This window comes from Galeopterus variegatus, unplaced genomic scaffold (assembly GCF_000696425.1).
Source record: "Galeopterus variegatus unplaced genomic scaffold, G_variegatus-3.0.2 Scaffold1678, whole genome shotgun sequence".
Lineage (NCBI taxonomy): Eukaryota > Metazoa > Chordata > Mammalia > Dermoptera > Cynocephalidae > Galeopterus > Galeopterus variegatus.
In genome coordinates, this window is record NW_007727789.1 from 19,677 (window position 1) to 31,140 (window position 11,464).

General features: G+C 46.9%; 1 protein-coding gene across 1 annotated transcript in view; it reads left to right on the forward strand.

The window, feature by feature from the left end:
• Window positions 1-11,464, forward strand: part of LOC103595106 (cAMP-dependent protein kinase type I-beta regulatory subunit-like) — a 136,880-nt gene that overhangs the window by 2,114 nt on the left and 123,302 nt on the right. Inside the window, exons 2-3 of the mRNA XM_008578421.1 lie at window positions 1,535-1,765; window positions 3,533-3,624. Of these exons, the coding sequence (XP_008576643.1) occupies window positions 1,535-1,765; window positions 3,533-3,624 (323 nt within the window). The remainder of the gene's footprint in view (window positions 1-1,534; window positions 1,766-3,532; window positions 3,625-11,464) is intronic.

An 11,464-nucleotide genomic window follows, 5' to 3' on the forward strand; every position in this document is an offset into this window, starting at 1 on the left:
CACAAATTGGTACATATAGTTTGGAACTTTTGATTAGCTCTTTATATTCCTTGGCCTTTTTAAAAAAAAAGATAAGAAATACATTTTTATGAGAAAAAGTAAAATGTCAACCACAGTGCTTAGAACATGACCAGCAGTCAATATTTGTAAAATGCATATATGAGTGAACTATATTAATTTGCTCTGAGGTTGCAGTGGCTCTTGATTTTCTTTCTTGTAGGTGGTCTGTGGGAAAATGTCTCCACATCCCTTTCAAATTTCAGAATCCCCTCTGGGGTGTTTAAAAAATATCTTCTTTATAAAGCACAAACCCTTTGGGGTAGCATAGACCTAGAAGTCATTTACACTGTAGTATGAATTATGATAGCTTTGTGGTTCCCTCAGGATTCACAGGATACCTGGGAAGGAAGGGATGCTTTGGAGGGTGGGGAAGCAATCTGGAAGTCTGGGTTAGTGGGAATCTTTTTAAAATACTTGGGTTTCTGAGGCTTCAGGTTTTATGGAGGAAAGGGAAACATGAGAGGATTCATATNTACTTGGGTTTCTGAGGCTTCAGGTTTTATGGAGGAAAGGGAAACATGAGAGGATTCATATTCCTCTCCTAATGTTTTTGCCAGAGTGACGCCTGGGTAAAATCAAGCATACCTATTTGTTGCACTGAATTGACTCAGGAGGTTGCTGGTATCGAGCAGCATCCTGGGGAAGGTGGCCTTTCAGGGTGGGTGGACAGAGGCCTCTCCCTAAGCATGAGGGAAGACGGGAGAGCCCCCACCTCACCCTGTGCTTCTTCCTATTGTAACTTAGTGGTAATGAGGCTACTTCTGGGGATGTAGGAGAGTGGGGGGCTGGAGAGTAGAAGTGGGGAAGACTTACTTTTCATCGTTCACCCCTCGTGCTTTTGGAATTTTGTGCCCTCTGCATGTATAAACGATTTTCAAAAAGCAATTAAATAATAAAAAAAGAGGGGCTAAATAAGAGGTTTGTTTCCCTTTTGTGCACCCACCACCTCGAATGCTGAGTGTCTGCTGTGAGCTGGGCACCAGGGTACAGGGTGGGCAGGGCCCCTTATGGGGTGAATGGGCTGGTGGAGCCTCAGATACTCCATGGTGGCCTCAGACCCTACAAAGTTGATGTCAGGCACCCAGGCCTTACCCAGCAGGTCTGGACACATTGCTTAATATGTGAATGAACAGAAAATGGTCCTGAGTGAGAGCTCTGTGGCTGGCTTGGAGATGCCCTTGAAGTCCAGGGGAAGAAGGAGCCAGAACCTGTCCTGGGAGGGCCCAAGTGCCCGGAGGGGTAGGGTGGGGGACGGGGCTGACCATGTGGCCAGCCCAGGGGGAAGGTCTTCAAGACCAGGAGTTGTCATAAGGGAGCCATTGAAGGTGCTTGAGAGAGGAGGGTCAGTCAGGGTTATGACACTGACAAGGAGCTTGTCTCAAGATAAGCTTTGGGTCCCCTTGACTTGTCCAGGAGACCCCTAGAGACCTTACCTCCCAGCTGGGCAAACTCCCTGGGGTTTGCTGTGCCCAAGGGAGGCTGCCCTGACAGCTGCCTTTCTTACCGTGTTTCCCATTTTCTTCTCCCTTCCCAGGAAGAAAACAGGCAGATTTTGGCTCGGCAGAAGTCGAACTCGCAATCAGACTCCCATGATGAGGAAGTGTCACCGACCCCGCCCAACCCTGTGGTGAAGGCCCGCCGCCGGCGAGGGGGCGTGAGTGCGGAGGTGTACACAGAAGAAGATGCTGTCTCCTATGTCAGGAAGGTGAGGGTCCTGCAAAGCTCCCGTCCCCAGGCCTCAGTGCATGGCTCTCACCCATGAGATCCCCAGGAATCCCAAAGGGGGCCCTTGTTGTTCCTGAGGGCCTCAGTTTCCTTTCTGGTCAGACAGAGGAGCCACGTGTGCGATGGTGGATTGGAGTCCTCATCTCATTGAGCACATAAGCTGAGCACATATTTATGGGAGAGGCTTTTGTGTGGGGTCTCCGCATTCCCATAAGGCTTTAGGATTCTAGCAGGCTCAGGAGAGGGAAGGGGCTTGCCAGCGTCCATGGATGTCAGCATTAGAGCTGTCCCAGCCTGCGCAGTTCCCATTATCCTGCAAGTGCTCTGGTGTCTTCTTATAAGGGCAGTAATTCCATCAGGTCAGGTCCCCACCCTCATGACCTCAACTAAACTCAGCCACCTCCCCAAATCCAACACCTCCCGAAGGAGCCATCTCCAAATGACTGTCACATTGGTGGTTAGGGCTTCCATGTATGAATTTGAGGCGTGGGGGGACACAACTCAGTCCGTAGTGCCATCTTAACCATTTTTAAGGGTACGGCTGAATGGCATTAAGTACATTCCTGTTGTTCTGCAACCATCACCACCGTCCACCTCCAGACCTTCTTTCATTTTGCAAAACTGAAAATCTGCATCCAGTACACAACTCCCCACTGTGTGTGTGATTTTGAAATTTTTAAACAAGTGATTTTTATCTTTAAAAAGCCAGTGAAATAAATCAATAAAAGACACAGTAATCCAAGGACTGGAGGTCTTCTAGCATCTCCTAGAAGGCTCTGAAGCCCACCAGAGCCAGTCAACACAGACTCCAAGTTCTAGAAAGTACTTAAACTGCCCTCTGGGCTTCTCCAGGTTCCTCATCTTTTATTTATTTTTTAAATTTAAAAAAATCGTGGTGAATGGAATATTATTCAGCCTTAACAAAGGAGGAAATCCTGTTATTTGGCACAGACTCCAAGTTCTAGACAGTACTTAAACTGCCCTCTGGGCTTCTCCAGGTTCCTCATCTTTTATTTATTTTTTAAATTAAAAAAAATCGTGGTGAATGGAATATTATTCAGCCTTAACAAAGGAGGAAATCCTGTTATTTGCAACATGGATGAACCTAAAGGATATACATTAAATCAAATAAGCCAGGCCCAGAAAGACAAATACCACATGATCTCACTTATTTGTGAATCTAAAAAAGTTGAACTCATAGAAGCAGAGAGTAGAGTGGTGGTTACCGGAGGCTGTGGGTTAGGGAATGGGGAGTGGTTGATGAAAGGGTACAAAGTTTCATATAGACAGGAATAATAGGTTTTGAGATCTATAGCACAGCATGGTAACTATAGTCAATAACAATGTATTTCATTATTTCAGAATAAGAGTAAATTTCAAATGTATCACCATAAAAAATAATAGGTAAGTGGGGCGATGGATATGTTAATTAGCTTGATTAAATCATTCCACATTGTATACATTTATCAAAACATCACATTGTATCCCATAAATGTATGTGATTATGATTGGTCAATTAAAAATAATATTAATAAAAAATTGTGGTGAAATACACACAACATAAAATTTCAAGCTGTGTATTTTTACCAGCACCGACTATTGAACGTTGAATAGTTTGATTTCAAGTCATGTCACAGTATCTTAGGGCCAAGCAGGTGCCTGGAAATGCCAGCTCTTGCACCAGGACTGTTGCACCATCCCCTCCAGGGATGCTCGCAGTCTGATTTTCCTTGGCTTTCCCCTGCAGGTTATTCCCAAGGACTATAAGACCATGACGGCGCTGGCCAAAGCCATCTCCAAGAACGTGCTCTTTGCTCACCTTGATGACAATGAGAGAAGGTAGGAGCCATGCAGGGGACCGGCTCCCTCCCTCCGGGGGTCTTGAGAGAGGGTTTACCATTTCACTGAGTCATGGGCCTTGAATCATGGTGACGCTGGTTGCAGGAGGAGCGTGTCACAGCTTTCTGGGAATGTGGGTTCACAAAGCAGGGGGTGGCTTCCAGAAATACTGTGCTGCGTGTGTCCTGGTCTGGTCCCAGTGAGGCATCCCCTGTTCTGGCAGAGCCAGGCTGCCATTCTCAAATACTAGGTCTGGAGCCACAGTTCCCTGCACACTCAACCTTGTCACAGAGAGTCACAGGTGGTTCCTCCTGTTGCCCTGGTCACTGTGGGCTTAATGTTCCAACATCTTCTCTATGGGAGGTCATATCTTGTCCTTTTGAGCTCACCTCCTGGTGGGGAGGATGGGGCCAAAATGCATATACCATTGCTCCTACCTGTCCTAGGAGCTTGGGGGCCTGGGGCAGGAGGTGACAGTCAATGTGGTCTAAGAGGGTCTCAGGGAGTGGACAGAAGGAGGAAAGGTTATTCCAGGCAGAAGGACCTGTGAGTTGTGAAGGGCTCTGACACCATGCTTGGGAATGTTGATCATATAGAAAATAATTGGAAAAATTAGAAAATTTTGATAAGACAAAGAGTAAAAATGCCCCCCTGTCATCTGCCTCCCAGAGATAGTCCTTGGGAATATTAGAGAGCAATCCTTAAGGGTTTACTTTCTGCACATATCCTGGCTCTGTGTATTTTCACAGAATGGAATCTCATTCTACACACTTTTGTCACACTTAGGATGTCCTGAACATCTTGCCTTGTCAGTAAGGACGTTGTAGTGGTTTGTTTCATCAATTTCTATAGAGTTGCTGTGATTTAGCTGCTTTCCTACTATGTCTGTTTACATTTTGTATATTATAAATAACATTTTGATGACTATATTTCCATGTTCTTCTTTGACTCCTTGTGCATTTCTTTAAGATAAATTCCTTGATGTGGATCAAAGAATGTATAACATTTAAAAAATTTTTTGGCAAACTATAATTTTTCATTAAATAGGCGGAGCACATTTTGATACCACTCCTGTGCAAAATCCAAATGACTTACAAGTACTGTATATAAAATAAAAAAAGAAAGTCTTGACGTATTTATATGCATATCTGTACAAAACCACACATGGATATATTCTTCCGGTATACATCAGAGTGTACTAAACATATTGGTCTGTGATAGGCTACTTTCCTCGTAATGATAGGTCTAAAAGATCCTTCCGTGTAAGTAGAAATCTGAGTTTTGTGAGTATCTGCACAGTGTTCCATTGTAAGAATAAATCTGAGTTTGTTAACTTCCCAGCTTTGCAAGGTCATTTAGGAGGTTTTCCATTTCTTGATGTTACAATGTTTCAACGATTAGTAAACCACAGAATTTCTGCAGTAGAGAATCCCTGTAGTCGGGTTGCTGGGTCAGAGATAAACTGCTAAAGTCATGATGTGTGTTGGTGTCATGTTTTGAAAGGGCTTTTGATACATTTTGCTGGGCTGTGAACCAGGAAGGCTGGCAGGGGCAGTCCAGAGGAGTTGGGTTTAAGAGCCTTGGTTTTTTGACTACTCACATCAGCGTTGAAACCCCTACTTTGCCCTTAGTGCAGCTGACCCTGGGCAGTCTTTATGGGTCCAGGGTGCCCAGTGACCCCCTGAGTGGGAACAGTTGCTGCTTCTGTGATTGAGCAGTGGCTGGAGTAGCTGGAGGTGGCTGGAGTAGCTGGAGGTGGCTGGAGTAGCTGGAGGTGGCTGGAGTAGCCCTGTGTCAGGGCTGTGTGTTTGAATAGTCTTTGCTGTGTCTGTGACCGCCAGGACCACAGGCAGGCATAGCTGGGAGATGCTCGCCCCACGGCAGGCATGCAGGGGACTGGGGCACAGTGGGCGGGAGCAGGTGGTGTTCCGTCTGGGCCCACCCTGCAGCACACGCTGCCCTGGTTCTGTCTTCATTGTGGGAGCTCTGAAGAATCCATGTACAGGAAATGCTCGTAGGCTGCTATTGTTGAACCTGCTCTCCTTTTCAGTTGGGGTGACGGTCTTATGGCTGAATGTTTTTTTACAGTTGATTGGCCTCCTTGGAGGTTTCTGAGCAGGGCTGTGGCTTGAACTTCTGCTCAGGGAGAAGAACTTGGGCTCAGACTTAAAATATACTTTTCAGTCAGGTCCCCCCAACATGGGAGGCCAGTGGTGAGCTCCCATCCTGGAAGTATCTAGGCCCTAGGGAGGGGTGGTAGGTGGTAGCTCCCCAAAGATGCCCAGAACCTAATCTCTGGGACCTGAGACTCACCTGATATCACACAAAAGAACTTTAGTAGAGGTGATTACGTTGAGGATCTTCAGATAGGGAGATGATCCTGGGTTATCCAGGTGGACCCTAAAAGCCAATTGCATGTATCCTTTTAAGAAGGAGGTAGAGGGAGATTTGATACACATAGGAAGGGGGTGCCATGTGACCACAGATGCAGACACTGGAGTGATGAAGCCACAAGCCAAGGAAGGCTGACAGTCAATAGGAGCTGGAAGAGGCAGGAAGCATCCTCCCCTAGAGCCTCCGGAGAGAGTACAGCCCTGCGAAACCTTCATTTCCATCTACCGATATTGATTCTGGACATCTGGCCTTCAGAACTGTGAGAGAACTACTTTCTGTTGTTTTAAGCCCCCAGTTCATGCTACTTGGTTACGATAGCCCTGGGATACTCGTAAGGGAGGTGTCTACCTGGCAGCAGTGTCCCATGGCGAGGCAATTCTTGGTCACCAGCTGACTGAAGAATTGTGTCTATTTTAACTTGAATTTAAACATCAATTTACACTGTAATGTAAATTTAGTTTTTGAATGAGTGGTACATTCACACGGTTAAAAATTCAGAAGGTACAAAGGGGTCCAGAGTGAAAGGGTCTGCTGTCTGAGGTCTGCCGCAGGACTCTTGCTTGTCCCTGGGCTGGGCCTCCCTGGGTACCTGTGTGGCCCCTTTCTGCAGACAGACTCCCTGCCCTCAGGCAGGAGAACACCTGTTCCATTGCTGCCATCCATTCTTAGTGCAGTTCCATCCTAAGGGAAGGGGTAGTGATTGACCAGGCCTGGGTCTGTCCATTTGGGCCCTGCTAACTCCCTCTTTTGTGCCAGCTGGAAGGAGTCACCCCAGGTGGACAAAGCACTATGGGCACATGGTTGGATCTCATCTGTCCCAGCCACCATGCCTGACTTGCATAACTAACTACAGATGGCAAATGCAGGTCCAATCATGTATAGCCAGGAGGCAGGTCACAAGCCCATGACACCCTTGAATTGTGGGGAGAGGGTTCTTGGGCGAGGATGATCGTGATTTGGGCAGCCATCCCCAAAGTCAGATACTCTGCTTGAAAGATTTATTTCCATTCTCTGGTCCTCAGTTTCCTTATCCATTCCAGCAGGTGGCTGTTCTGCATTAAGCTCTTTTAGGAACAGACCAAAGAATGGGGGTTCAATGTGTGGGGGTGGGCATGTTATTATTTTTATTTACAGCAACAGAGATGATGATTATCCAAAGTTAACTTCTTTCTCTTACTCAGATATTCCCAGTTGTGAGAATAGTGCAGTGGGTTGAGCAGAATTTTGTACCTGAATCCAGTGTGGGGAGCTCAGCTCCTCCATGCAGTAGCTGGGCCACAGTACCCAGCTGTGCTGAGGCTCAGAGGGGCTAAGAGGAGACTTCAGCCCCAGGGCTGTGTCAGGACTCAGGGAAGTAATCGTATAGAGTGCTCAGCCCTGTGCCTGCCCTGCTTAGGACACCTGTTATTATTGCTGCCATTAGAAATCCATGCGGTGCCCAGTTACATATCTAGTGCTCATTCCTGAACTGATAAAATCAATCACGGAGAATAATGGTATCTAACAGACCAAATACACCCCGCAGTTTATGTTTTCAGTTCAACAGAATTCCGGACAGCAGATATTTAAGGAGCATTTATTGTGTGCCAGTCTCTGTGCTGGGTGCTGGGAACAGAGTAGAGGGAAAACAAGTTTCCTGCCTTTGTGGGGCCGGCCTTGCAGGGGATGAGGCAGCCAGCAATCAAGCAAACCTTTAAATATATTTAAAGATTGTGTGCTGTGAAGGAACTTGAGAGGGGCCTGTACATTATAAAATGGGATGACTTTACTCAGGGTGGGCAGAAAGGTGACATTTTAGGTGAGACTAGAGAATAGGGAGCCTGCAAGTTCTTTCCAGGCCATGGCACAGCAGGAGCAAAGGTCGTGAGGCAGGAGAAAATTTGGTGAGCTTCTGGGAGGGACAGCTTTATTCACTATAGCAAGGGCCGGTTGTGCACCTGCTGTGTACAGTGTGCTGGAGTCACAGGGAACAAGACATTGCTCGGGGTGTAGGAGAGACCTGGAAATCTCAGCATTGTTCTGAGAATCTACTACGTGTCTTTGCATTTCTAAGGATGGTGCCTCTTCAGAGCTCCCACTTTTCTGTTCAGCTCGTTCTTGTGGAAATGGCCGTGGAGAGGAGCAAATGCTTGGGAACCTGAGAGCATCCTGAGGTTTTTCCCTCCAGAGGCAGCCACATGAGCTAAGACCATGACTTGTGCTCATCACAGGTCTGGCTCTGGCGAGCTGACAGCTATGCCCTTCTTCAGAATCTGAATTCAAGACACGAGCTCAGCGAAGGTTAGTAGAGGGACTGAGAAGCTGTGGGTTCAGAGCCCTTTATAACCACCCAGGTTCTCTGCCTGAGGAAGATAAATGGTCACTTCGGTTCCTGACCCAGTTATCAGACAGAAGTCATATAAGCTAACTCTCTGTTTCCACTTCTTTTGGACATTTGATAAGCCTGGTGTTACCGAAAGCACCATCGTCAGGAAAGCTCCTGGGTTAGGAAGACCTAGGACATGCCACAGTAACCAGTATCCTGGTGGCTCATTCATGTCCACTGCTGCTGAGCCCCCTGTAGGGCACTGGTGCCTGGTGGCAGCTCAGAGACCCAGGCCACTTGGCTCTTGGGGCTTGACTTTCTCAACATGGGGCCTCCTTGTTCACAGAGGCACAGCTTATCCAACGTGACCGCAGAAGTGTCATGTCACAGACATGTGGTGGCCAGAACTGGTCACCTGGCCTGGCCTGGTCACAAGACACTGTGAGGAGCTGTTTTCTGTGTACGAAATGGGATTTGTGAACTGGTAGCCCTATCTTGTCCACAGCATCTATCGTCTCTCCCTGTGCAACATTTACATACGTCCTCCCCTAAAAAATGACACACTCACCTGCCCAGCCAGCCTTCTCTCTCTCTCTCTCTCTCTTTCTACAACAAACATAAATATTTGCCATTTTAACCTTTTTTTAAGTGTAGAGTTCAGTGGCATTAATTACATTCACAATGTTGTGTGACTATCATCACTGTCTGTTTCAAAATTTTTTATCACCCCAAACAGAAACCCCGTACCTATTAAGCAGTCACTCCCTATTTCTCTCCACCTGAGCTCTGGTAATCCCTAACCAACTTTCTGTTTCTATGGGTTTGCCTATTCTAGATATTTCTTGTATGTGGAATCATACAATACATGACCTTTTGTGATGGGCTTCTGTCATTTAGCAGAATGTTTTCAAGGTTCATCACGTTGCAGCATGTGTCAGTGCTGCATTCTTTTTTTAAGACTGAGTAATATTCCACTGTATGGATAAGACCACATTTGTTTATCCATTCATCTATTGATGGACACTTGAGTTGTTTCCACGTTTTGGCTATTGTGAATAATGCTGCTATGAACACGTGTGTACAAATGTTTGAACCTTCTGGGTAGATAGATGCCTACGAGTGAAAATGCTCGATCATATGGTATTTCCATATTTAACTTTTTGGAGAACCTCAGACTCTATTTCCCTTTTGGGTTGACTGAACTTGGAGCCTCCCTGCTCTGTGGAGCTGCCCAGTCCTCCCCAGTGACCCCTCAGTGACAGCTGTGGTTAAACCAAACTCCTCAAATCCTTTCTTGGCCCCTTGCCAGCTCTCAGGCTCTAGCAGGTTCAATAAAGCTCTTATTTTAGGGCCAACCTGGCCTTTGAGTGTGAGCTGATCTAAATGATATCTCTGGGCCATCCCAGCTGCGGGTGTCCAGGAAGTGTCTGAGCTGGGGTCCCAGTCCTGAGTGTCAGATCCACACCCCCTTCTGCCTTTGATGTCTCTGGGTCTGAGAGCCAGGTGGACGAGAAGCAGAGGAAGCAGATGGTAGGGTTACAAACTCCTCTTTGCAAGGCTGGCTTGAAAAGGAAGCTTTCACATAGGGCATCCGAGTCTGTTTCAGGTCTTTCGTTTTGCACATAGGAAAACTCACTTTCCATATCAAAATCCCGATGGGCTCCTTTTGCTGGCCTCGGTCTCTAAAGAAACAGCCTGATGGCTCAGGAAACCATTTCCAGAGGGAGCAGGCAGGGGAGGCATTGTCTCTTGACCTTTCACATGATGTCTCCCCTGTGCGGTATCCAAATGCTTTGCTTTTTCCACTTTACTAGGAGCTGGGCTTAACAGCTTTGTCTCGCTCGGCTGTGGTTTGGCGAAAGCAGCAAAATTCTTTCCAAGTTTGCAGGGCGTCTGGCACGCCCCTGACTTTGAGGCTGCCTGCTGCTCTTTGCAAATAAATCCGCTTGTGGGATGAGCACACTTTTTTGCCTAATGATCCCTCCTTCTAAATTCATGTTAAAGACAAATAACCTCATTGTCACAGGCTGGGTGGTTTTGCTCTTGTCAATTTGTAACAGTGTCTTTCTAGGTTGGGCCGGAGATACTTAAGCTTGGAAAAGGATAAAGATTATGTTTAAGCCTTATTTAAAAGAAGATAATGCAACGTAGTTGTGGGGGAAGGCTGCTAATTCCCCCAAACTGCCTATGTTTTCTTCTAAGATGGTGGTATTTCTAATTGGCCTTTATCCAAAGCTTTCTCTAGGCCTTTGCACAGTATCCTGTGAGGAGGTAGTGTTAACCTCACTGCCTCAGTTTCCTCCCTTGTCCCTTGACCAAGGCCACACAACTCATCAGTAGCAGAGCCAGGGTTTCACCTCAGTCTCTCAGGCTCCAAAGCCTGTGTTCTTTCTGCTGGTTGTGACAGGTCACACGCACCCTACTCTGAGGGTTGTTGTGAGGATGTATTCTAGTAATTAATGTTCATGTGTGTATTATTATCATCAACACCACCATCATTGTCACCATCACCATCACCACCATCATCACTATCACCACCATCATTATTACCACCATCATCACCTCACCACCATCATTGTTACCATCATCATCACCATCACCATCATCACCAGCACCATCACCATGACCATCATCACCATCACCACCACCAACATCACTATCACCACCACCACCACCATCACCACCACCACCACCACCACCATCACCAACCATCATCACCAGCACCATCACCATGACCATCATCACCATCACCACTACCAACATCACTATCACCACCACCACCACCATCACCACCACCACCACCACCACCATCACCACCACCACCACCACCACCATCACCACCACCACCATCACCATCACTACCACCATCACCATCATCACCATCACCACCAACACCATCACCACCACCACCATCACCATCATCACCACCATCACCATCACCATCTTCACCATCATCACCACCATCACCATCACCATCATCACCACCATCACCATCACCATCATAATCACCAACACCATCATCACCACCATCATCACCACCATCACCATCACCATCACCACCACCATCACCATCACCATCTTCACCATCATCACCACCATCACCATCACCATCATCACCACCATCACCATCACCATCACCAT